The sequence below is a fragment of the Monodon monoceros genome, unplaced genomic scaffold (assembly GCF_005190385.1).
Source record: "Monodon monoceros isolate NGI ecotype Baffin Bay Population unplaced genomic scaffold, NGI_Narwhal_1 Super_Scaffold_5, whole genome shotgun sequence".
NCBI classification, from domain to species: Eukaryota; Metazoa; Chordata; class Mammalia; order Artiodactyla; family Monodontidae; genus Monodon; species Monodon monoceros.
Genome location: NW_021703782.1, coordinates 67,021,111 through 67,049,068, shown reverse-complemented (window position 1 = coordinate 67,049,068; position 27,958 = coordinate 67,021,111). Strand labels below are relative to the sequence as shown.

The 27,958-nt window shown below is 37.9% G+C and overlaps 1 protein-coding gene across 1 annotated transcript in view; it reads left to right on the top strand.

Moving 5' to 3' along the window:
* The first annotated feature begins 6,451 nt into the window (after positions 1-6,451).
* ALDH1A1 (aldehyde dehydrogenase 1 family member A1) overlaps positions 6,452-27,958 on the top strand; it is a 53,917-nt gene continuing 32,410 nt past the window's right edge. The window contains exons 1-2 of the mRNA XM_029202926.1: positions 6,452-6,564; positions 25,265-25,369. Of these exons, the coding sequence (XP_029058759.1) occupies positions 6,499-6,564; positions 25,265-25,369 (171 nt within the window). The 5' untranslated portion in view covers positions 6,452-6,498. The remainder of the gene's footprint in view (positions 6,565-25,264; positions 25,370-27,958) is intronic.

Below are 27,958 nucleotides of genomic sequence, written 5' to 3'. Positions count from 1 at the left end.
TCAGTTGTTCTGAGACGGAACCTGAGAATTAGCATTTCTAAAATTTCCAGGTGATGTGGATGTCACTCCAACATTGAGCACCATGAGGAAATAGAGCCAGAGCTGCTTCAGCGGTTCTGACAGCTGACCACACATTAGAATTACCTGAGGAACTTTAAATGCATACCAATAGCTGGGCTCAAACCACTGTTACTGAATCGGAATCTCTTTTGTTTTGTTTTGTTTTGAATTCCCTAGGTGATTCCAATGGGCAGGCAGGCTAAAACACTCTTCCAGTCTTTTGATGGTCAAGTTAAAATCTGGGTTTTTATGTAAATGTTTCTATTTTTTTTTAATCATACTGCATGGTCCACGTAAACAAATATGCAGGCTCTCAATTTTCAAATCCAGCTACCTGACTAGATGTGACATGTAGCTCAGGTACCGAACAAGCAGCTGGAACCTAAGCCAGAGCCTGGAAGATAAGTTTGGATTGTAGTTATAGATCTGGGTACATATGTGTGTGGGAAAAATCCAAGCAAGCAAATGCAAACCAAGTTTGATATTGTCTAGCTAAAATGATCATTTTAAAAAATTAAAGGCTTTCACAAACATCATTTTCTATTGCATCTTACTTTTGCAGTTGAATGAATATCCATTTATACTACAACAGAAACTGGAAGGATTTCAAAATGTCAGCACCTGAGAAGTTTTTATTCCAGGTACAGATGGGAGGGAGGCTTCCCTTTATTTGAACATGAATATTTAGATTTTAACAATAAACTAGAAAAACATGCAGAGGGCATGACCAATGACAGCGGATACTATTTGGCAACCCTGAACTCCTGCTTACATTGATTATTGTATTGGGTGCCCATGACTGATGTAACAAATTACCATAAACTTGGTGGTTTAACACAGCACACATTCATTCTCTTACAATTCTAGAGGTCATAGGGCTGAAATCAGTTTCACTGGTCAATATCAAAGGGGTGGGCAGAGCCAGTTCCCTCCAGAGGCACAGGGGGAGAATCCATTTCCTTGTATTTTCCAGTTTCTAGAGCTGCATTCCTTGCATTCCTTGGCTCCTAGCCCCTTGATTGTCAAAGCTAGCTGCTTCAGTGGTCAAACTGCCTTCTGTTTCTGTGGTCAAATCTCCTTTGCCTCCCTCTTACAAGGATACTTGTGATTACATTTAAGGCCCACCCTGATAATCCAAAATAATCTCTCATCTCAAGATCCTTAACTAAATCACATCTGCAAACTTTCTTTTGCTATATAAGGTAACATTCACAGCTTCCAGAGATATCTTTAGGAGTCATTATTCAGCCTGGGAAAATTCTATAAAATATAACCAAAGAAATCACATGATTGTTTTTATCATGCATAAATTCAAAATGCCAGAAATGACACTGAAGTCAAAATTCAGCTATTTAGCTTTCCAAATGCTCAGGCCGAGGTCAAAGGCAAATTGCAGATTTCGGCCAAATACTAAGAGTGAAGCACAATTTCTTAGCATGCCTACAGAGGGCACACGGGTTTATAACCTGCTTTTTCATTTTTTACTAATTTACAATATATCACAAAAGTTCCTCAAGTATTTGTTTACTTTTTTCACTAACCCAGGATTTATCTAACCATCTGGTATTTTTTAAATTTCATAAATAATATTCTTTTAAAGATACTTGTTCATAATTTACACATATTTATTTGTTTCCTTAAAAGAAATTTCTAGAATTAGAATAACCAGATCAAGGGTTAAATGTTTTTAATATTTTAATACAATTTGCCAAGTGTTATTAAGCTCTGAGAAACGCTACAGGAAAAGGGTCATTTCTCTGCACCCTTACATGTGCCGGGATTGGGATAAAAAAGTGCCCTTTGACTCTTAAAAATGCTAACTTGTTGCTGCGTATTTTGCACTTATAATTTAAATTTATTGGAGGATATTTGGGTGGAGAGTACTCCCTGAGAAACTTTCTTTACCTACAACCACGATTTAACTCACTTGCCAGATTAACTTGCACCTCTGAAGTTCCTTTGTAAAAATATTCTGACTGTATGATTTGCTTACAGGTTCAAAATCAGGGAAAAAAGAATGTGTGGCATTAGAAGTTAAGATACTGGTCATCTGGGGTGAGGAAGAAGGGGATAGTGACAGAGAGGATGTACAAAGTGGGCTATAGGGTTCTAATATTGTTCAATTCTTTGACCCCAGTGGTGGTTATTTTGTTTTGTTCCTTTCATGACTGTTTGTTGAGATGTTATAAATAAAAAGTTATGATTTTTGCAGTTTTTCTATACATGGTGTATTTGACTTAAAAAATTTTTTAATAAAAAATAAAAGAGAAAAAAATTAGTACTGACACTCATGTCTACATACACTCAGTTTTGGGCACAATTTTGTCTGCTTAGCAATAGTCAAATCTCTTTGCTCCAAAATCTTATCATTCACATGAACCTAGTAGTTCAACCGCATGATTAAATTAAATGTTATTTAAGTTGTTGATTTATTAGGAGGAAAGGGAAAGTGATTTCTATGAAAACAAAACTGAGTGTTATGCAAACACTCAATCTCGTCAAATTATTAAACACACTGGCATAACAATAATAATCTGTGTATAAGACAATTGTAAAAAAATTAAAAATACATAAAAATCTCGAAGTAGTCTATATTCAGATTGCCTCAAAGATTCTTTAAAATTCTTTCTGTACTCTGAGGAAACAACAACAATGTGAACATTATTTATGCAAGGTTATTTCAAACTCTAGCAGCAGACCCAGTTCTAAGAAATGGTTTTGGCCCATGAAGTTTAGCAAAACCTATTTAAAGTGAAATAACTGTCTTATAGAGGATTTAATCTACTATTTCTTTTAGTGACCCTACTGATTAGTGTCCTCATTGTATGAGGTAAGAGGGACATCTGCCATCTTAGTAACACAGGACAAAGAGAAAGCGATGATAGGATATGTGAGGAGCAGGGGAAATCAGAGGTAAAAAAATATCGCCAATTGGAAAAGATTGTCAGATGAACAGAAATTAGCCCACAAACACATATGTTCACATACTCGAATTCTCTTTCCACCTCCATTTTTTTTTTTTTTTTTTTTTTTTTGCGGTATGCGGGCCTCTCACTGCTGTGCCCTCTCCTGTTGCGAAGCACAGGCTCCGGACGCGCAGGCTCAGCAGCCACAGCTCACGGGCCCAGCCGCGGATCTTCCCGGACCGGGGCACGAACCCACGTCCCCTGCATCGGCAGGCAGACTCTCAACCACTGCGCCACCAGGGAAGCCCTCCACCTCCATTTTTAATAGCAACTTGCCAACTGAGCACATATTCTCTCATCACATACAAGATCCACTTTTTCCAAATTATTAAAACCCAAATAGGCACATAAGCCCATGTGGTGTCTGTTGAAACTGCAGTGATCAAAAGCAAAGGGACATATCCATTGCTGGGTTAACCACCTGGCAGACTCACCCAGTCATGCTGAAGGTGACAATGAAGTGTCAGGGATGGCAGATGTCACTGAGCAAAAGAAGTTCAACAAATTGATCCTGGATTTTGAAATCAGAAAATGTGAAAATCAGCTATTTTTTATTTTACCATACAATTAAGTTTGTTAAATATAAATGGTTTTTATTTCAATTACTCATGTGGGTGGGAGAAGGTTAGGCTCCATTAGCTTTTCAGTGACTAAGGCTTGAATGGAGTTTTAGAGAGATTCCTTATAAAATGAGACAGCAGTTTCAGCAATGGTTGATGACCTGGTCTATATATTTCTTGGTATAATGACAGCTTTCACAAAGGACTGTAAGAAGTCAGATTCAAAATAAAAATAAATTATGCTCCTTTCCCCATCCCCCCACTGCCGTGTGTGTGTGTGTGTGTAACTTAACTTGTCCCTAAGAAAGAAAGGAAGATTAAACATCCTTCATCTATTAATCCCAAATTCAAGTTCCAGCCCCTCCTCTGCTGCATAATCCTGGCAAAATATACAAATATATATTGCATATAAAAATATACACGATTGGGTCCAGTCTTGAAGTGGGGCTTCTTGGGCCCTGTGTTCTCACCAAAGCCACTTTGTAAGGGAGGAAAGTGATCTCCTAGGCCTTTTACCCATGCAACCACTCCTAAAAATATACTATTCTTCGAGACAAATTCCAGGGGCAGGATGATACTTACTTCAGAAATAGAAATCTCAGGGCCTGTGGTTTCTGGACAGAAGAGATCTGCCCTTCAAGTAAGATTAAGGTTGGAGAGTTCCTGATACTCTAATCGCAATGCTTTACTCATAGAAGATACTTGGTAAATATTTGTTAAAATTTAATGTGCAGGTGTGGTAACCTGTTTCCAAGGCTGTTCCTTTTACCTACATTCAGTAATATCTGGCATAAAGGGACCTGTTCTTATGTAATTATTCAATAGAATATGATTAAGGATGAGCTTAAAATATTGAGATGACACACCAAATGTGTTATGAAGCTTTGAGCTTTCACTGCCTGGACAAGTGTCTGACTCCACAAACACCTGCAAAGCTGAGAGAAGAAGAAAGTAGCAAAACACAGCTGTCTGGGCCTGGCCAGAGCACCACTCTGCAAGTTATGTAACAGCTATTGTGTAATTGTGCATTTAATTCGGAACACATTTTTAAGAGAGAAAACAATTAGATTTTCCAAAAAGAATGAAATTGAGAGTGAGAGAAAGAAAGGGAGAGAGAGACAAAAATGATGAAATAGCACAGAAGTTTCCATCTGGTCTTCAAGAGTGAAGTGCAGGGAAGGCAAGGACCTTGGGGATGGTTCTCTTAGAATCTAGGGGCCTGCCTATGAGTCAAATCTGGCCTGCCTCCTGTTTTTGTAAATAAAATTGTATTGCAAAACACCCTACACCCCTTAATGTATCGATTGCCTGTAGTTTGTTTCATGCAGGGTTGAGTAAGTTACAACAGAAACTATCTGGCCTAGAAAGTGGAAAATATTATCTCTTTACAGAAGAAGTTTGCTGACCCCCATTTTAGGTGAATAGAAGGCTAAGCTTGAGTGCCTGTGAGGAGTGACTACTCACTTAGAGAACCAAAACAGCCGATTCTCAAGCCCATCTGGGAACTCTCTTATGGAGAGGAGGGCAAGGAGAATAAATTGGAATAAGAGCCAAGGTTTTAGCGTCCGACTGGCCTGAAATGAAATTCAGGCCAGTGAAATTCTTGTACATATTAGATTTGTGTTCATAAGCAAGCTACTTACTCTATGTCTGTAAAATGGGAAACCCAGTGAGGAAGGAAAGAGAAAGTAAGGCTTCTGCACCTGATTTGGAGTAACTACTCAGTAAGTCTTAGCTTCCCTACCTAAATCTCATATTTGGGGGAGCTGGCATTTTTCACTGGAAAAAATAATTGTTGTTCTTAATTCTTAGTAACCAGTTAAGAGCATCCAAAGTTTTCCATCTTGTTCTGACTCTAGCTTTTGCTAGAGTTTCAATAAAATAAACTATTGTACTTAAAATGGGAGTAGTACAGTTAAAAATTGTCCTTTTTGAATGTTCCCAACTTGAAACATTAATTTCATTTTAAGAACTTGTATTACTTGGGAGTCCTGTTTAAATTCACTCTTGGTACAATTGCCTGCGTCAATGATTGATAAATACCAGCCAACTTCCAAAACCAGAGGTTACTTTCATTTTAAATGAGTTTTAGCAGACGATATTGCCATATTGCTACTGTGGTGACTGTGTGACAGCACAGTCCGAGTTTTTAAAAAATATCCTGCTAACTTTTCTATTCCCACATATAAAAGATAATTTAGATAAAAGTAATTTAAATAAAGGTAATTTAAATAAAGATAATTTAGAGCTCCTGAAATCCTAGTAGTTCTACTTACCAAGCACTGAAAATACATTTGATTGGTATGATTTTTTATAAGCTGACTTGGGGTAGGGTCTCTATAGAGGGCCTTTCTTCTACAAACAGCACCCTGCTTTTCTGGGACATGGACTGATTCTCTGACTGCACTGTCCTAAAGATACCTGGCCAGGGTCCTGGACACACCAGCCTCTGCTGAGAACAAGTGCCCTTTGAGATTATTTTTCAATCCTCAAATTCTCTGATTCCAAGTCTGTCAGAGAACAGAAAGTTTCACAGCAGCATAAAAAGCATGAAAAGCCAAAAAAATAATAACTGGCCTTAGTGGCCAGAGCAGCTGTGCTTCGTACCCTTATCACAGGTTTCGGCTTTGTAAATTAATTCGTCTGCAAATAGTGCCCTCTCTCCAGATGCAGCTTCAATGTTGTAGCACTGGTTTCTTAAGGATTTAAGTTTAAAGTCAAGGGCTTCCTGCCCTAGGTGTTACAAATAAGTAGTGTCGTTTTCTTTTTGCTCCCAGTTTGTTCATCCAATCATATCCCAGTATGCAAATAAACCTTAGCCCATGCAGATAAAAAGGAACAAATAAAGCCAAGTGCTCTATCAGAACCAAATCGCTGAGCCTGTCACCTGTGTTCCAGGAGCTGAACCAGAAATGTCGTCCTCAGCCATGCCAGATGTACCTGTCCCACTCACCAATTTGAAGTTTCAATATACTAAGGTTAGTGCACTTCTATTTGCTGTTTTGCCTCAGTTTTATAAAAACTACGTTTATTTAAAGCATAAAAGGTCAATTTAAGTAAACTTGTGTAAAGAGCCCTTTGCAAATATAAAAATAAAAGGCTTGCAAAATGCCGGTCTGGGTTTAGTGTCTTGATCAAATAATGAATTCTAAATTGTATCAGGCAACTTTTCATAAATTTATTTCTTAAAATATTTCTGAGTGAAAGGAATTCTCTTCGTTGTAAAAGGTTCTTGTGCCAGGATTCAGGGGACTTTACTAAGCAGTTCTATTAACTTTCAGCAGAGCCTAGCATGTGTGATAGGAGAGGCAAATACTTACTAGAGAAACTTACTGGAAACAGACAAACAAATGGGAATGTTTTTTAAAAAAGGAAAAAAAAGAGAGAGAAACAGAGCATAGTGAAGTAACATGATTTTTATATATGTCAAATGAGTGTCAAAATTGAAAGACCTGTCTGATAATTGATGAAGAAAACTCCAGTTACAAAAAAATTCATGGGACTTGCATTATTTAGCATATTTGGGGAAAGAAAGCATTCTTATTTATTTCTTCAGCCAAATTTGCTGCCATTGGAGCCAGTATGTAATTGTTAGCTGATAAATATTTACAGAAACAAGAGCAGAAGCCAGACCCAGATTTAAAAATCCACAGCTAGAGAGAAGGAGGAAATGGATCCTATTTGAGTCGATCAGGAGTATCTCTGAACTTTGCCTGTTTCACACTGTTACATTCCTGCTTTCTAGTCAGAGCCTAGAACTCCCAGAAAAACAAATAAAACAAACAAAACCAATCTAACCAAAATCATTTAAAAAGTGAGCTTTGTGGTGTGATGCAGAAAGGAAGGTAAGAAAGGAACTATTCCAACTCAGGGAGAGCCATTTTCCTGTCTGAATTAACCAATGAAAAACCAAGAGCATTATACGTGAATGATAAAGTCCTGCTATTATTAAATTGTTTCCTTACTTGCGACCACGGATGCTTTTGAAATCCTAAAGTCTGTTACATTTTCATTTTCATAAGCACAACAAATGAGGAAGTTATTCAGCTGACTGACTATTTTCCATAGGAAAGTGCCTGTAGAGATCAGATTGTGCCTTTAACATGGTTGACCAACAGCTACAAAGTGTATTAAAGTATTATTTTCACAAGGTTTTATTAAAAGGGAAAATATCTTTTGTCGGTTTGATTTTATTCCAAATGGGAATATGAAAAATGCGATGACACTATATATACCCTCCAAAAATTTTGCACTTGGCAAAGTTATGCCCAAAAGATAACAAGACTCCAGTTTTGCCAACTTTCTTAACTCTGTTATTCACAAGAAATTTCGATCCAAGGTAAGTACATTTAAAAATGCATTCATTTCATAAAGATCAAAATCATTGGCAATGATTGAATTATACCCTTACTATTATAAGAGTCTTTTTTTTTTTCTATACTACCTGGGAAGATATTTTGGTAGTCTGCATGTCACTTTTTTTGAAAATCTGGTTTGCAGAAGTTTGCAGTCTTCCTTATATGTGAATCTCCAGGGACATCTAGTATGAAATATTCTTTCTACTGAATTAAGTTTCTTTAGTAGTTATTAATTAAACATGTGAGAAACAGTAGTAGACAAATGAGATGGTCCTTAAAATCTAACATACAAAAAAAAATCTAACATACAAACACAGATCTAGTGATTCTTTAACACATAGAGATGATTTTAAGATTAAAGTCTCCTGTTCACTTAAAAGTCATTACACAAGAACACCCTCTAGGGAAACTAACTGACCTTCGTGTTCAAAAGGAGGCAAGATTCCAAGAGCAGGAATTTACTCTTGCATATAAGAACTTTTCTGGGTAAAAATGCCCAGTGCAAGTCAGTGAATTTTGATTGCTCACACATCTTCTCTACAAATCTGTTCTGCTCAGATACCATTTTATTGTCTGATTTATTGGTTACAGCATTTTCACACTTGGGAGGACACCAGTTATGTATGTAATTAAATCTAAATGGGTGAGCTTTTTCAAATGCCTTTGCATTTTCTTTTTACTGTGCCTCACTGAAGAATTGTATTGGATTTGCACTTGCAAGAGGAGTTGGAAAATGATGGTTATTAACTAAGTTTCCGGGTTGCAAACCAAATAAGCAAGGATTTTATAGTGTCTGAGAAATTACCTTCTATAGCTAGCCCCTAAACTCTATTATTTTTCTCCCACTGTTTTAGTGTCCGTCTTTATTATCACTAGAATATATTGGTCATTGGGGCAAGGCGGAGGGAAGAGACAAGCAAAATTGAGTAACCAAAAACTATTACAACTATGGTAGAAGAACTACACGCCCTCTCAAGCTTGAGACTGCCTCTCATCCAAACAAAAGACATCGTTGTCTCTTATGACTTATTTTCTAGTACAGTCGGTTTAATTTTTTAAGGTGCATAAAACAGAGATCAGAGTTTAAGAAATACTTTCTAAAATGATACCAAAGTTTTTAGAACTTAAAACCTCAATAACATCATTATAAATGCACATAAACTCAGATTTCATCTCTATTCTCATTTTCCGCCTTTCCAATTCTAAACAAACCCTACATCTGCCAACTCATCTGTTTTGTTGAGCTTTTAAATGATGAGGTTCTTCGGAAATTATGTGATCTTTGGGCAAACTACATTACCTCTCTCTGCCTTGGTTTCCTTACATGGAAAATAGGAATTCCTAAGGTGGAAAAAAGCATTAAATGAGTTTAATGCATTTAAGGCACTTGAAATAGTGCTTGGCACATGGGAAGTGATCGATTAACATTAGCTATCCTAGTCCTATTTATTTTTCTGAATTCCTTCCAATTTTCCAGAGCCTTCTTTTACTCAGCCTTTCCTAGACCTGTTTCCCACAAGTGTCCCTCTCATCTCATTCTCTTTTCCAAGGCTTTCTGTCACTCTTTCTTGCACAGTCATGCCCCACCTGACAGGACCGCATTGGAGCGAAGTTCCAGGGGTTGATCTGGGATTTCAGGGATCAAGAACTTTCTCTTACAGGATTTGGTAAATTTGTTTTCCATTCTCCCTTCATAACACTGTTTTCTACCTTAAAAGACAAATAGAAAATTCAAGAAGAAAGCTTTCTCAGACAGGATTCAAACCCCAAAATATTTAACTTGACTCTTAAATGTAACTCATTGAATAATGATTTATTCATGCTAGAAAAGATCTTCATCAGCTAATGACATTTCACACACACACCCACACACCCATACCCACACACACACACGAAATATCATAGTTAAGTTTCATTGTGTTTACTCTGTGCCAATGACTGTTTAAGTCCTTTACAATGATTTTATTTACTCCTTACAATAACCCTATGAGGACGTTACTATTCCTGTTTTGTAGATGAGGACACTGAAGAACAGAGTGGCTAAGTAACTTGGCTTAAGTTACACAGCTAGTAAATGACAAAGCTAGACTTGGAATGCTGGGAGTCTCAGCCCTCACACCAACAAGTGATTTGTCTAAGACCAATATCACTACTTTGGGACATGGCGTTGCTGACATCCTATTCTACCTTTATTCTGTCTTTCATTTGTTCATTCCTGATTACTGGTGGGGCCATGCCCATGAGCCTTTCCAGCTGTTGCTCAGCTGTTCCCAGGCCAACAGGAGGAAGTTTGCCACCAACTTAGAAAAAGAGGAGAACAATAAGGAAGGTTGGAAATAAACAGACTCTCTGCTTTGATTGAAAAGGCGGCCTTTGGGCTGGGAGAGACCACGATGCAGAGGAGTTTGACATAGGTGTGCAATTTCTACGTGGACTGCATTTCTTCAACCCATAGGGAATAATACATTTTGGTTAGAGGAGGAGATATTTTCCTAGATTTCTGGTATTATTGTTTAACCCATGTGGGTTAAAGATATATTTTTGATAAAGAAGAGTTATGAATCATTGAATACTATGTGCTAGGCACAATTTAAAGTGTTTTTTTCCCCTCCTATTATCTCCTTTTAAATTCTTACAACAAACATATTCAGACCACATGTAGTTCCAAATACTCCATTCTCTTCACTCATTTCTCCCTTTTTCCCTTCCTCTCTCCCATTTTACCTCCCTTTATTTAACAAATCATTGAATGACTGTTCTGTGCTAGGTCTTATAAGAAAGCTAGTATGATTCGTGCCTCATGGAGCTTATATTCCTGCAAGGTGTGGGGTGGGAAGGAAGGAAGCAAGTAAGTAAATACTTTAATCACAAATTGTGGTAAATGCTAAAAAGAAGAAAACAAAGCTGAGACAATATGAGGGGAAGAGCTTACTTTGGATGAGGTATCAGGGAAGGGGGAACCTGAGGGATGCAGAGCATAAGGTGGCCATGGAAAGTGGGGAAACAAAGATCCAGAGGTAATAACACGTGCAGGGACGTCTGCGGACAAGAGTTTGGTATATTCAAAGAACTATCAAAAGGCAAACATAGCCGGAATAAAGTGAGGAAGAGAGAGCATGGATGAGATAAGACTTGAGATGGAACCTCCAGCCAGACTGCCTGATGGATTTCATTTGAGGGAAACCACTGACGGGTGCTTAAAACAGGACAGGACTTATGTTGAAGACAAAGACGATTGTGCCGTGGCACTGCTTTCATTTGGGAAATCTTTTTAAGTCCCCTCTGACTGAAGCAATATTTTGTTTGCTTTTGGCTTGGAAGCAGTTGAACAAATAGCTGGATGGCTGCAAGGTGCAGTGGCTTAACAAGATAAACCCAGCTTCAATTTCTAGCTCTTCTACTTATTTAATGATATGACCTTGGCCAAGCTTCTAATCTCCTTGAGTTTCAGTTCCCTTGTCTGTAAATTGGGAATAATAATGACTACCTTGGAAAGTGGCTGTGAGAATTAAGTGAGGTAATTTGTGTAAAGTGCCCAGCACTTATTAGCTCCTTGGTCCAGGCTCTCTTTAACCCTCTCCTTCCCAAGATGACTCCTAGAATTCTAAAAATTTTCAGTTGCCAATGTAAGTGGGACAAATACTTGCACTGCTTGTCAAAGTTCAAAACTACTTTCATCTTCTGGTCTCATCTGAAGTTCATAATTAACCACCGGGAAGGAGCTAGGGAAGATGTTACTTGTGACCCATTTTAGAGCTGAGGGACCTGAGCTCAGCTTAAGTGACTTGCCCAAGGTCACACAGTTTTTAAGAGGCAAGCACAGAATGAACCGGATTCTGAATCTTATTTCAGATCTGATTCTTTTCCACATGATTTCATATTTTTCCTAAATATTAAAAATAGTAGTATTTGAATCTCACTGGATCGTCTCTAACAAATGCTTTTGCACCTGTTATTTAATTTGTATCATTCATTCCTTTATCCGATAGAGAGAATGGAAATTTGGATGATAAGAGAAGAGAGATGATTTGGACACTAGATCCCTAAACATGTGGACTAATAGAAAGAAGATACTCTAGAGCAGTATATCTCAAATTTGATTGTGTAAGTGCCTCACTTAGAGACCATGTTGAAACACAGATTCTGATGCTGTAGGTATGAGGTGAGGTATGAAATTCTGCATCTCTAACAGACTTAAAGGTTTTGCTGATGCTACTCAAAGCATGGTCCATTGACCAGCAGCAACTGTCTAAAAGTTTTGGGTCAGCCTTATAACTTACCTACAGTGATCACCATCTAATTACTTAGGGACTTGACTTCCTATTTCTCCCAGAAACTCACTCACACCCAGCCAGGTCAGAAGCACTTTCTTTCTCTTTCAGTACCTGAGTCCAGCAAGAACTATATCATGGCCACAAACCAGTGATGAAACCAACTATTGATTTTGATCCTGGGAGATAAACATTCTCTAAGAATGCAATATTTTAGCTTATCTCTGAAGACAGTGTCTTGGCAAATTGTTTTGTCCTCTGGCACCTGCCTGGCTTCAAGAAAACCTAATCAACAAACTCCTAAAGTAAATAGCACATACCCAAAAGAGGGTGTTATTCCCATTTCATGAGGACCCTCAGGACTACAAGTGTTCACATGATTTCTTTAAACTGGACTTCACCTAATGGATTTGTCATTAACTACTTCTCAGACTAAGGGGGCAGGGTGAGAAAAACTCTTGAAGAGTATGAGAAACAACTCATTTGAAGAGCAACCCAAAGTTAGATTAGTGCCTCTGAAATGGCATGGGTAATCTACGGGATGATATAATCCAGATCAGCCAAAAAGAACCCTCATGGGAATACAGGCATTGATAAAATGGCCATAAACCTGTCTCAGGGTAGCAATTAGATGGCTTGGGTGGTGGTGGTGGTGGTGGTCTGTGTTTTCATAATGCTATTATAATTGTGGTCAAACCCATTACACATTTACCAGATTTAAGTGGCAACATAGAGCCATGTTCAAAAGAACAGGAGCAATAATTGCTTCATAAATAAACATTTAATTAAGAGCCACTGCTAATCTACAAATCAGAAAAATAAATATTTGTGTAAACTGGATTTCATCACACTGATTCATTTGGAGTATACACACGTGCATATGTATGTGTGTGTGTGTGTGTGTGTCTGTCAAAAGTTCTCACAAACACTGGCGATGCTTGCAAGGTATGTAGAGTGTTGCTAATATTTGATTTCTGATGTTATCTCTACCTGATGCCTTTATTGTAATGTTGGAATTATTAATGTATATTTCTTGACTGGGGGTCTGCACAAACAGCACAGTTCTTAAAATTTTGCCTGAACAGCTACCTCCCTCACCCAGATCCCATTAACTATTTCCACTGCTCTCCCAATACTTTTTCAGAAGTCAAAGGAATGCAAATATCAAACAACTGAATCATGCTCTCCATTTGGCACTTTCTTCAGAAGGAAGAAGGCTTATATGCGAGCAATTATCTTATTGGGTCTTGATAATTGTTAAATATTAAATATATACAGAACTTTCTAGTGCTTCTGCATCTTACCTCTTTGATATAGGGTATATATGATGTATGGAAATTATCGACGAGTGTTTTTGTCATTTATGGGACAAAATGAAGTTGTGGCTCAAAACAGAAATGCTTTAGCATCTTTTCTTTTCCCCTAATTGAATTGAAAAGGCTGAAAGGTTTTTCAAAGAACAAGAAAGAATAGAGTATACACTCATGTTACTGAACTCAGACTATAATATAAAACAGAAATGAAAGGAAAATTTTATTTCTCTTACTTTTCTTTTGGTCACCCCCTCATTTTGTTTTCATTCTTTTGACTGCAGTTAAGTATTTTCTTCCCATCTGTTATTTCCTCCTTAATTTCCTTTTAGACATTTTTACTTTGAGTCTCAACATTTTGCTTTGCAAAATGGGTTGCATTTGGGTTAAAAGTACTTGCTAGAGATCTAGCTTTGATTCTTTTAAATGTTTAACACCTGACTTTTGTTCAGTCTCTCTCTCTCTTATTATTGAACCCCCATCTTGTGCTTTCTCCCTGCCCTCACCCCCCACCCTCACGGTCTCTGGTGCTTTTTAGGTTCCTAATGCTGAGAAAAGTTTACACATTTACAGCATCCATCACCTCCTATACGTTTACAACAGTACCCATCACTTCACATGCCTGAGACCCAGGCTCTCAGGTTTGGAATTTCACACAGGTGACATAAAATGGAGAATCTCATCAAACTTCCTCACTCTTGGCATGACTTAAAAGAAATTCTTTGTATGTTGAAAATGTGAAATCTGTTAAAATCTCTCTGCCACCAAGAAAGCATTGGTTTCTCTTACGGCATCTGGAGCCGCTGGCCAGGTTGCAGTCCTACAGAGATAATGTGAATTTAGGGCTCCCCAAGGGACTGTTAGAGGGAGCCAACAGGTTCCAAAAATCTCATATCAGCAGATAAGGCTAATAGGTTTTATTTGCCTATTAGTCAAACCTAACTTGATCTAAGCCAGACATATTTTGAAGAAAGTGCTTATTTATTTAGAATTGTAGCTTTATACTAAACACACTAAGATATAATAACTTTTCCTCAGGAAAGCCTTTTTTTCTTCAAAATTATGATTTATTGTTGGACACTAAACTACATTCAGGAAACAGCCACTTTTTTTTTTACCAAAGGTTATGTACTGCATCTCTTACAATCTGACATATCTAAAATTTAAAGAGTAAAACTCAATTTTTAAGCTGCTTCAACATTTCCATTGATTGTTTCCCCAAATAAGAAGCACTTGAAGTTTAAGAGTATGAATAGGCATCTATAATTTCCCATCAATACTGTGAACTTTAAGTTGAGTCTACTGCACATATATATTATTCAAAAGTATCCTGAGTCCAAAATTCATAATTAGAATATAGTTAACATAATGGTTAAATAGGATCCAATAATTTTTTTTTTTTTACTTTTATAGCATGATCCTTTTCCCCCTAAACTTGCTAAAGGCAAATAGCAAATGGAAAATGAGGTTGTAACCATGATAGATCATTTCAACAGGCCTAAAATAGGTTTCATAATCATTATAATAAACATTCATTAACCTACACATCTCCATATAACCATTTTATATAACTACAGGAAGGATGGTTATTCAAAAACATTCAGTCACACAGTTAGCTGGAAGGCAAATATAAACCCAATACAATTAAAACAGAAAAAAAGATGATTAAGATAGTCCCTATCAATAACTTCTCCACAGCTCAGGGGAAGAAAAAGATGGTACAATGCTTGCCTCTCATCTCATTATCTGTGCTGAGTTTTGTTTTTACGCTGCAAGGCCACTGTTTGGGGGAGAATGTGTATCATTCATAATTTGCAGACTATACTGCTGTGTCATTCTCCTCTAAAGCCTTAAGACGTCATGCCTGGAATGTTAGAATGGTCTCCAGGCAAATTCCCTGGACTGTTTGTGCTCCTCAAATCCATTTTGGGTACAGTAAAATCAATATTCCTAAAACATCCATTTGATCCTGTCACTCCCTTATGACATCCAGAATAGAGTCACTCAGGTATCAAGATCCACCACAAACTGGCTTCATTTTCACTGCTGGAACTTATCTAAGACTTGTTTGCACTGGAACTCTCTGCTTGGGGCTGATCTCTCTACCGTGTTCCAAACACCCCAAGAGGGTTCCCTCCTTCTGCTCCTTGTTTTCCTTTTTTTCTACCAATCCTATCTTCCAGATTGCATTCTTCCAGCTCATGGTCCTCTCCTCCATGAGTTTCACTCTGCAATTTACTGACTAAAGCACTGCTTTGGTCATTGTACTCTACAATCTTTAATTCTTTACTGGCTGATCTTGATATAAACATACTCTCCTCTTAGATCGTAAACCACTTGGAAGCAGGGGCCAGAGCTCACTCATCTTCCATGTTTCCATATGACCTTACAGAGTATTTCTCAGCTATCTACACATTATTTGACAAACACTTTTCTGATCAAAGAAAAGTGACCATTTGGGATTATGTGAGTATAAGCACAAATTCAAAGAAAAATTAAGTTCACTGTGTTTTCCTTTATTAAAGGTTAAAACTGAATAATGCAGAGTAGTTGCTGGTAATTTGGGATCATCCACAACTGATCTCTTCAGTTGCCTGGAGGCTGACAGATAAATTTGTGTTCTTTAATGCTCATTTACAAAATATTCACTGACTTTAATCTGAAAGGGGAGTTTTATGTACAGTTTAAATGCAAGAGCCTGATAATAAAAATAGATGGTACATACATATTGTAATGGTTCTTTCACCAAAAGAGATTGTATGAAGGGATTAAAACAAGTTATAATATATTGAAGGTGTATTATTGAAAAGTTGAAACCACAAATTATCAGGGTGAGAGGACTTAGGTGGGAGCTGGGAAGCTTCACCACAGGCCTATCAAAATATAATACATTCTGTCTCTTCTTTTTATGAGAGTTTTGGTGAAATTATACTGTGGAAGGGTGGAATTCTGGGCATATCTCTGACAGGGTGAGACTTTGTGCTCTCTTAGTTTAGAGACATAAAGTTGGAGAAGGGGATACTATCTTTAGGGCTGAGAAGAGGCAGAATTAGACATCTGTGAGTGAATCTGAATCAAGTTTTGCAAGGCTGGCTCAAGAATCTAGAGCAAGTACCATGATGTCTTTAGTTTTCTGTTTATAATTTGATGAGCTGATATGTAGATAGCTAGCTTTAATTCAAAACAGAACATAATAAGTAATTTAATAGTAGGATATTAAAATGCTATGTTAGGAAAGAGAAAAAAAGAGGTTAAATCCAATCGGACAGACTAGTGAAATCTTCATGAGGAAATGACATTTTAAAAGAGTTTGAAGTATGAAGAGAAGAAAATAGTGAAACTCCAGTCTGAGGAACAGCATGAATCAAGGTATGGAGGAGAAAAAAATGCATGGTATTTGAGACAGTAGAATGAGGTTGAAATAAAGGGTAAATTGAGGAAAGAGTGGGATAAAAGGTTGGAAAAGGACATTGGGGCCAAACCATAAGACACCTCAAATGCCATGCTCAGTAGTTTGAGAATGGAGAACCACCTAAGTGTTCTGAGGAGGGGACAAAATTTGAACTGGCCTGGCTTAGGAAGGTTATGTTAACAGGGTAAAAATTAAATTTCAATTAGGCAGAGGTGGGGGCAGGGAGAACAGGGGAAAGCTTTTTTATGATAGTATAAAACATAGTGATACAAAAGGATGAGTAGGGATTTTGTGTGCCATTAACAGACGAGGGAAAGTGTGTGTGCATGTAAGACAGAGAGAGGATGCAAGAGCAAGTTTTAGAGCCTTAGTTTGAGGTGAGAGCAGCATAAAGCTAGAGATGACAGTGAGCTGAACTTGGGACACTTAGATTGAGGTGCTTCCCAGCGATCCCATGCGAGGAAAAATAAGAGGTAAAGGCTAAAGACGCATGAAAGAGAACACTCTTTAAGAGTAATTACAGGATTCCATAAAATGCGTTTTTGATAGCTAGAATGCTGATTCACTCCAAGAGACGTTGAGTAAGTCAGTAGTTTTAATCTGAATTTATCTTTCTTCAAGTTGAACTAAGATGCCAATTTTTTTTTTTTTTTGGAGGCTAATAGGAGTTTTATGCTCTTCGTCTGTATTCCATTACCCTATCAGAGAAACAAGGATTTTCTTGATACCTCTATCTTTCTCAAACCTCCATATATGTGTCTTTGGACATCTAGTCTCTTTATCTGAACTGCTTTGCACCCCTCCCCCTTTATTTATTCACACCCACATCTTTTTCCTGTCAGTTCCAGGCTAGCATCACAATTCTTTTGAACGCCTCCCGATACATAGGTTATATTGGCAGGAACAGGCAAAGGAGGAGACTTATCCTTCCCCTTGTTTTTTAGCAAATCAAAATGTCAGAGTGTACTCATGTGCAGAATATTATAGATATTACCCATACGTAGCTACTGGATTCTAGGTTCTTTGACTCAATTTTAAGTTATTTATTTAAGAGTTCTTTACTGAGGTTAAGGTCACTTGAGGACTGGGATTGTGTTGCACACCTTGGACACTTTGGCTGGGAATTTTTTATTCTGAGGATAAACCAGAAAAACAGACAAACATAACTTTATTCATCACATAAGTGGTACTTCTTAATTTGGCCTCATCAAATGTTTTTATTCTATGAAAAGATGAATATCAAAGCTCTATTAATTTCCATAATGAAATGCAAATTCAGGGCTGCAAAAGTTGAAACTCAGACTTTTTAAATGATGACATACTAACACTTCTTAATATTCTTATTTTTTTATTGTGTACAAAAAACAAAATTCCATTATTTTCTAGATCCTTCTGTTTCTTTAGATGCAGATCTCTTTCTCATAGATAGCACTAAGAAATCTAGTACCTGATTTCAAATGAGGACAAATAATTTATTAGATAATCTTTTAAAAAGGAGAATGAAACCCCTATGCCTTTAAAAAGTCGATGAAAAAATGTCACTAGCCAATTTTTTTCTAAGCAATCTTCTTTTAAAATCCTCCCTCAGGCTACTTTCAAGACAGTAAAATAAAGGATCAAAAAATAGTCACTTATGATACCAAATCACCAGTAGCCCAAAATGAGCATGTTCAGAATCTGAAGTAGAAAATAGACAGTGATTCATAAAGATCAAGCCCACTCAAGCCTTCGCTCTTACCTCAAATTTATGGCTATTTCAGATAACAGCATCTTTTTCTAGATTGTCTCCTCCAGTCTGTATTTTCTATTCTTTAAATGACCTCATATCTTAGTGAAATTTTAAAGTATTACCTTATCTTACTGTGTGTATGTGTGCATGCGTGTGTGTGTATCTGTGAATGTGTGTGTAAAATGTCTTAAACGGCTAAAATATTCTTGGAGGGGGCAGGTAGGTGAGGGAGGTGAGGATGTAATACTGGCTTCACCTATGCATTCTGTAGTGCTTTAGTTTAAGTTTATAAAGAGTTTCTGAAATTTGCTGCATTATTTAAATGCCTTTTTAAAAAACAGGTCTTTATTGGAGTATAATTGCTTCATAATACCATGTTAGTTTCTATTGCACAAAAAAGCGAATCAGCCATATGCATACACATATCCCCTCCCTCTTGAGCTTCCCTCTCATCCTCCCTATGCCACCCCTTTAGGTCATCGCAAAGCACCGAGCTGATCTCCCTGTGCTATGCTGCTGCTTCCCACCAGCCGACTATTTTACATTCGGCAGAGTATATATGTCGATGCTGCTCTCACTTCACCCCAGCTTCACCTTCCCACCCCATGTCCTCAAGTCCATTCTCTATGCCTACCTCTTTATTCCTGCAACTAAGTTCATCAGTACCATTTTTTTTTTTTTTTAGATTCCACATATATGTGTTAGCACATGGTATTTGTTTTTTTCTTTCTGACTTACTTCACTCTGCATGAGAGACTCTAGGTCCATCCACCTCACTACAAATAACTCAATTTTGTTTCTAATTTCTAAAAAATATTTCTAAGAAATATTCCATTGTATATATGTGCCACATCTTCTTTATCCATTCATCTGCTGATGGACATTTAGGTTGCTTCCATGTCCTGGCTATTGTAAAGAGTGCTGCAATGAACGTTGTGCTGCATGTCTCTTTTTGAATTATGGTTTTCTCAGGGTATATGCCCAATGGTGGGGTGCTGGGTCATATGGTAGATCTATTTTTAGTTTTTTAAGGAAGCTCCATACTCTTCTCCATAGTGGTTGTATCAATTTACATTCCCACCAACAGTGTAGGAGGGTTCCCTTTTCACCACACCCTTTCCAGAATTTATTGTTTCTAGGTTTTTTGGTAATGGCCATTCTGACTGGCGTAAGGTGATACCTCATTGTAGTTTTGATTTGCATGCCTCTAATAATTAGTGATGTTGAGCATTTTTTCATGTGCCTCTTGGCCATCTTTATCTTCCTTGGTCAAATGTCTGTTTAGATCTTCCACCCATTTTTGGATTGGGTTGTTTGTCTTTTTGATATTGAGCTCCATGAGCTGTTTGTGTATTTTGGAGATTAATCCTTTGTCTGTTGATTCATTTGCAAATATTTTCTCCCATTCTGAGGGTTGTCTTTTTGTTTTGTTTATGGTTTCCTTTGCTGTGCAAAGGCTTTTAAGTCCCATTTGTTTATTAATTTTTTTTATTTCTGTCACTCTAGGAGGTGGGTCAAAAAAGATCTTGCTGTGGTTTATGTCAAAGAGTGTTTTTCCAGTGTTTTCCTCTAAAAGTTTTATAGTGTCTGTTTTACATTTGAGTCTTTAATCCATTTGGAGTTTATTTTTGTGTATGGTGTTAGGGAGTGTCCTAATTTCATTCTTTTACATGTAGCTGTCCAGTTTTCCCAGCACCACTTATTGAAGAGGCTGTCTTTTCTCCACTGTATGTTCTTGCCTCCTTTGTCGTAAATTAGGTGCCCATATGTGCGTGGGTTTATCTCTGGGCATTCTATCCCGTACTATTGATCTGTATTTCTGTTTTTGTGCCAGTATCATACTGTCCTGATTACTGTAGCTTTGTGGTATAGTTTGGAGTCAGGGAGCCTGATTTCTTCAACTCTGTTTTTCTTTCTCAAGATTGCTTTGGCTATTCGGGGTCTTTTGTGTTTCCATATGAATTGTAAGATTTTTTGTTCTAATTCTGTGGAGAATGCCATTGGTAGTTTGATAGGGATTGCACTGAATCTGTAGATTGCTTTGGGTAGTATACACATTTTCACAGTGTTGATTCTTCCAATCCAAGAACATGGTATATTTCTCCATCTGTTTATGTCATCTTTGATTTCTTTCATCAGTGTTTTATAGTTTTCTGAGTACAAGTCTTTTGCCTCCTTAGGCAGGTTTATTCCTAGGTATTTTATTCTTTTTGTTGCAGTGGTAAATGGGAGTGTTTACTTAATTTCTGAGTTTTCGTTGTTGGCGTATAGGAAAGCCAGAGATTTCTGTGCATTAATTTTGTATCCTACAACCTTACCAAATTCATTCATTAGTTCTAGTAGTTTTCTGGTGGCATCTTTAGGATTTTCTATGTATAGTGTCATGTCACCTGCAAACAGTGACAATTTTACTTCCTCTTTTCCAATTTGTATTCCTTTTATTTCTTTTTCTTCTCTGATTGCCACGGCTAGGACTTCCAAAACCTTGTTGAATAAGAGCGGTGAGAGTGGACATACTTGTCTTATTCCTGATCTTAGTGGAAATGCTTTTAGTTTTTCACCATTGAGTATGATGCTTGCTGTGGGTTTGTCATATATGGCCTCTGTTATGTTGAGGTAGTTTCCCTCTATGCCCACTATCTGGAGAGTTTTTTATCATAAATGGGTGTTGAATTTTGTCAAAAGCTTTTTCTGCATCTATTGAGATGATCATATGATTTTTTATTCTGCAGTTTGTTCATATGTTGTATCACACTGATTGATTTGCATATATTGACAAATCCATGCATCCCTGGGATAAATCCCATTTGATCATGGTGTATGATCCTTTTACTGTGTTGTTGGATTCTGTTTGCTAGTATTTTGTTGAGGATTTTTGCATCTATGTTCATCAGTGATATTGGCCTGTAGTTTTCTTTCTTTGTGACATCTTTGTCTGCTTTTGGTATCAGGGTGATGGTGGCCTCGTAGAATGAATTTGGGAGTGTTTCTCCCTCTGCAATTTTTTGGAAGAGTTTGAGAAGGATCAGTGCTAGCTTTTCTCTAAGTGTTTGATAGAATTCGCCTGTGAAGCCATCTGGTCCTAGACTTTTGTTTGTTGGAAGATTTTTAATTATGGTTTCAATTCATACTTGTGAAAGGTTGTTTATATTTTCTAATTCTTCCTGGTTCTGTCTTGGAAAATTGTACCTTTCCAAGAATTTGTCCATTTCTTTGTGGTTCTCCATTTTATTGGCATATAATTGTATGTAGTAGTCTCTTATAATCCTTTGTATTTCTGCAGTGTCAGTTGTGATTTCTCCTTTTTCATTTCTAATTTTAGTGATTTGCATCCTCTCCCTTTTCTTCTTGATGAGTCTGGCTAAGGGTTTATCAATTTTGTTTATCTTCTCAAAGAACCAGCTTTTAGTTTTATTGATCTTTGCTATTGTTTTCTTCATTTCTATTTCATTTATTTCTGCTCTGATCTTTATGATTTCTTTCCTTCTACTGACTTTGCGTTCTCTTTGTTCTTCTTTCTCAAGTGATTTAAGTGTAGTATTAGATTGTTTATTTGAGATTTTTCTTGTTTCTTGAGGTGAGACTGAATTGCTGTAAACTTCCCTCTTAGAAATGTCTTTGCTTCATCCCATAGGTTTTGGGTCGTCGTGTTTTTGTTGTCATTTGTTTCTATGTATTTCTTTGTTTCTTCTTTGATTTCTTCAGAGATCTCTTGATTATTTAGTAGCACACTCTTTAGCCTCCATGTATTTTTGTTTCTTATGGTGTTTTTCCCTGTAATTGATTTCCAATCTCATAACGTTGTGGTCAGAATAGACGCTTGATACAATTTCAATTTTCTTAAATTTTCCGAGGCTTGATTTGTGACCCAAGATGTGATGTATCCTGGAGAATGTTTGTGTGCACTTGAGAAGAAAGTGTATTCTGTCACTTTTGGGTGGAATGTTTTATAAATATCAGTTAGATCTATCTGGTCTTGTGTCATTTAAAGCTTATGTTTCCTTATTTATTTTCTGTTTGGATGATCTGTCCATTGGTGTAACTGGGGTGTTAAAGTCCCCTACTATTATTTTGTTACTGTTGATTTCTCCTTTCATGGTTGTTAGCATTTTCTTTATGTATTGAATTTCTCCTATGTTGGGTGCATAAACATTTATAATTGTTATATCTTCTTCTTGGATTGATCCTTTGATCATTATGTAGTGTCCCTCCTTACCTCTTGTAACAGTCTTTATTTTAAAGTCTATTTTATCTGATACGAGTATTGCTACTCCAGCTTTCTTTTGATTTCCATTTGCATGGAATATCTTCTTCCATCCCCTCACTTTCAGTCTGTATGTGTCCCTAGGTCTGAAGTGGGTCTCTTGTAGACAGCATATAGATAGGTCTTGTTTTTGTATCCATTCAGCGAGCCTGTGTCTTTTGGTTGGAGCATTTAATCCACTTACATTCAAGGTTATTATAGATATGTATATTCCTATTACCGTTTTCATAATTATTTTGGGTTTGTTTTTGTGGGTCTTGTTCTTCTCTTGTGTTTACTGCTTAGAGAAGTTTCTTTAGCATTTGTTGTAAAGCTGGTTTGGTGGTGCTGAATTCTCTTAGCTTTTGCTTGTCTGAAAAGCTTTTAACTTCTCCATAGAATCTGAATGACATCCTTGCTGGGTAATCTTGGTTGCAGGTTTTTCCGCTTTCATCACTTTAAGTATATCCTGCCACTCCCTTCTGGCCTGCAGAGTTTCCACTGAAAAATCAGCTGATAACCTTATGGGGATTCCTTTGTATGTTATTTTTTGGTTTTCCCTTGCTGCTTTTAATATTTTTTCTTTGAATTTAATTTTTGTTAGTTTGATTAATATGTGTCTTGGTGTGTTTCTCCTAGGGTTTATCCTGTATGGGGCTCTCTGTGCTTCCTGGACTTGGGTGACTATTTCCTTTCCCATGTTAGGGAAGTTTTCCACTATAATCTCTTCAAATATTTTCTCAGACCCTTTCTTTTTCTCTTCTTCTTCTGGGACCCCTATAATTCAAATGTTGGTGCATTTAATGTTGTCCCAGAGGTCTCTGAGATTGCCTTCAATTCTTTTCATTCTTTTTTCTTTATTCTGCTCCTTGGCAGTTATTTCCACCTTTTTGTCTTTCTGCTCACTTATTCATTCTTCTGCCTCAGTTATTCTGTTATTGATTCCTTCTAGTGTATTTTTCATTTCAGGTACTGTGTTGTTCATCTCTGTTTGTTCTTTAGTTCTTCTAGATCTTTGTTAAACATTTCTTCTGTTTTCTCAATCCATGCTTCCATTCTATTTCTGAGATTCTGGATCATCTTTACTATCATTACTCTGAATTCTTTTTCAGGTAGATTGCCTCTTTCCTCTTTATTTATTTGGTCTTGTAGGTTTTCACCTTGCTCCTTCATCTGTGACATTATTTTGCCATCTCATCTTTTTTTTTTGATGAGTGGGATTGTGTTCCTGTTTTACTGGTTGTTTGGCCTGAGGCTTCCAACACTGGAGTTTGTAGGCTATTGAGTAGAGCTGGGTCTTGGTGCTGAGATGAGGACCTCTGTGAGACTTCACTCTGATGAATATATTCCCTGGGGTCTGAGGTTCTCTGTTAGTCCAGTGTGTTGGACTTGGAGCTCCAAGTTCACGGAGCTTCCACCCGACCCCGGGCTCCGTGAACCAAGATCCCTCAAGCCGTGTGGGGTGGCAAAAAAAAAAACACCCCAAAACAATAACAAAGTAAAAAATAAAATTAGACTAGGAAACTAACAGATGTTAGAAAGAATGTAAAAATAAAAATATAGATGAATCAACAACTGGAAGGTACATCAGTGCCACAATAGTAAAAAAAGGAGGAGGGAAAAGAAAAAAAAGGGGGGGAAGGCCTTGGCTGTGGAGGGTGGGGCCTAAGCAAGGGTGAGGTTTGAATGGTGGACGGGGCCCGTGCTCAGGACCCACAGGGCTGGAAAAGGCCCTGGGGGCATGGGAGGGTGGGGCTTAGGCTCAAGGAACAGAAGGGGCACAGGCGTGCCCCCCCACCCCTGGTCTCAGAGGGCAGGGGACCTCACCTGGGAGCCCAGCAGGCTTCCTGGGCTTGAGTGGGTGGGGAAAATGTCCTCCTCTCCTCTACTGCTCCTCTGGTCTGGGGTCTGGGAGGGTCCCTCCCGCCTGCCTCTCCTGATCTCCCCGAGCATCCCTCCTATGCCCCCAAGGACACACATGGCCTGGAGGGGGCTTTGGAGGGCAGGGGATCAACCCAGGAGCTCAGCAGGCTCCCTGTGCCCAAGTGGGCCAGGCAATCTCCCTTCGCTCCTCTCCCGCTCTTCCCAGAGAGTCTCTCCTACCTGCCTCTCCTGATCTCCCCAGCCTCAGGGGCACCGATCCTGTCTGGCCTCCACTTTCCCTCCCCCCTCAGTCCCCCTACATCCTACCGGTTCACTCTGGGGTTCCTCCCGTCTCCTTGGGCGTCAGAGTCCCCCACCAGCAGCTGGCAGTCACCCTAGTTGTGGGGAGATGCTAACTCCGTGTCTTCCCACACCGCTATCTTGACTCTGCCCTTAAATACCTTTTTATTTACCTTTTCTCCTTCTCTGCAGATATTCATAAACAATGAATGGCATAGTTCAGTGAGTGGCAAGAAATTTCCGGTCTTTAATCCTGCAACTGAGGAGAAACTATGCGAGGTAGAAGAAGGAGATAAGGTAAGTTTTATAACACTAGTTCCATTTTATGCCACCATTCTGAGCTCCCAACCTCCTCCCATGTTCAAACAGACATGTCATGAAAACATGGTGTCCAGGTCATCTGGGGAAATGTTCTTGGTACATAATGGGTACTCACTAGTCATGCAATGATGATGAGCCTGTGCTTGTGCTTCTGGGTGTGGTGATTCTTTTCATATTATTTTTCTTGCTTTTCAACTGAAATAGTGTCTGTATTTATTGTACAAATAGACTGCATATGAAGTGAGTGGTCATACATTTAAAAAGCAGAGAAATCCTTTATTCATACAAAATTTTTTAAGTTGCAAAAGGAAACTAAAACATCTTAATATAGGGCTTTTGTAATGCTACATTGCCAAGTTATTTCATTAAAAATCATTGAATTTATATTGATCAGTACCTTAAAAATTGAATTTTAAAGTGACTTAAATTGAATCACAAATTAAGTGTTGTTGCTTGCTAGCTAATAATACTAACAACAAAAACTTTTATAATGATAATTTTTAATACAAATTTAAAAAAAATTTAATACACAAAGCAACCCTACGTACTGCTGTTAGCCACTTTTACAAATGATGATGAAACAGCAGAATGAAAAGGTTGAGTAATTTACTCAAGAAGATATTGCTAATAAATAATGAAATCAGCATTCAGCTGCTGTGCTTCTGTCCCCGGAGCCTGTGTCTGGCAGGGCTACTGCCTTACCTTGTGATTATTATAAAAGAGAGGGTAATATTAAATAGGCCAGGGAGTGAAGAGAGTATAAAAGCCTTCAGAATTTTTATCTGAACACATACCTTAAAAAGCATATGGTCTAATTTGAAATGATTTTTCTGGTCTTTAGCTGTCCAGATGTTATCAAGCTTTTAATTTCTGTTATATAAGATATAAAGAGGTAAAATATTTTGCCGCATGAAAAGACTACTTATTGGAAGATGAAGTCAGCAAAATCCAAGGATAATACTACTTCCGACACTATGTTCAGTTCATGGTAGCAATCATGTGTTCCTGTCCTGTCTCCATTCTTTTGCTATCTTCTTCCCAATCAACTAATCTCAAGGTATTACACCTTGCAAACCTTTTTGAAAATAGTGATAGACCTGAGGGGCTCTTTGGGATTTAGGAAAGGCCCTGGATTCAGGTTGCAGTGTTATCAGAAGAAATAAGACCCATGCCTCAAGGGGCAAGGATGCAGAGTTTAGACAGAGGGGTCAACAGCTTGAGAAGTAGAAGCAACATAGAATGGAGACACATGTCACCTGCTTTCAGATTTCACTTTCTACATACCAGAGTTCACCCGGGCATAAATTCTTCAAGGGCTTCTCATTGCCTCTGGGGGGTGGGGGGGAAACCTTTGTTTCTGGCTTCCATTTTTCCTCATCAATGTAAGAGTTCCAACCTTACGGTGCCCAGTACCATGCCCCAAACACTGCATGTTGATCGCTGCCTCTGGGCCACAGCCACAGTGCAGTCCTTGAGACCTAGTTCAAGTCACCATCTGTGGTAAGGACACAGAAGTTCCATATTTGCATTTACCATTTACCCTCTTTGAATTCCTGTTCCTTTTTGTGCAAAACAGGGAGATAGGAAAAACTTGGGGGAGCTTAAATAAGAAAATACGTAGTGTTTTAACAGTGCCAGGCATATAATGTAGCCTCAATCATTATAGGTATTACACTTCTTTAAAGCCTTCTCTAACCTTCGCAGGTAGAATTGCTCTCTTCTATGTCATTACAGAACATCACTTATATTCTATCCCTTGTGTTTTACTGCTTATTGGTTAATTTGTCTGAGACAATATGCTTCTTGTAGAGATTGACATTACATCTCACCTTTATGCCCATGTTATCTAACACCCTATAGATAATGGATAAATGAAATCATTTTCTCTTTCATCAAGCTTTGTTTCCATATACCTCATACACCTTACCTTAGGAATCTAGTACTAAAATGACTACTGACTAAAGCAGTGATTCTTGAAATTTTGGTTGCTTTAGAACTTCTTGGAAGGCTTGTTAAACACAGATCCCTGGACCCCACCCACCCTGAGTTTGTTTCAATAATTCTAGAGTGAGACCTGAGAATTTGTGTTTCTGACAAATTCTTAGCTGATGCTGATGCTGCTGTTTGGGGTGAGGGTAGGGAATACACCTTGATAACCACTGAACTAATGTATTAAATCGTAAGCTGTATCTCCTCTCAGGTGTTAGCATTTAAGAGGAAGCATGGGTTTTGACAGGTAAGAAAGTTGATGATTGGAAACTGTGCTATGATAATCACTCTGCATCTCTATGAAATGGCACAAGACCAAACTTAGGCAGAAAAATACTGATGATCCCTAGCAATGTGCTCTAGGAAACCCAGAACCCTGGGTCCTATTAGGCATTCCCAGAAATCAGAGAAAAATTGATTCTTCACATTCAATAAAGAAGAATAGTTTTTATCATAGACTTCTAGAGGTCTACCCAGAATTACGTGACCTCAAATGTCCTTCTAGTTGCTTGAGTGGCTCTGACAACCCTGAAGAGGTGGGAAAAGCAATAAAGGACAAGATGAGGGCAGAGTTGA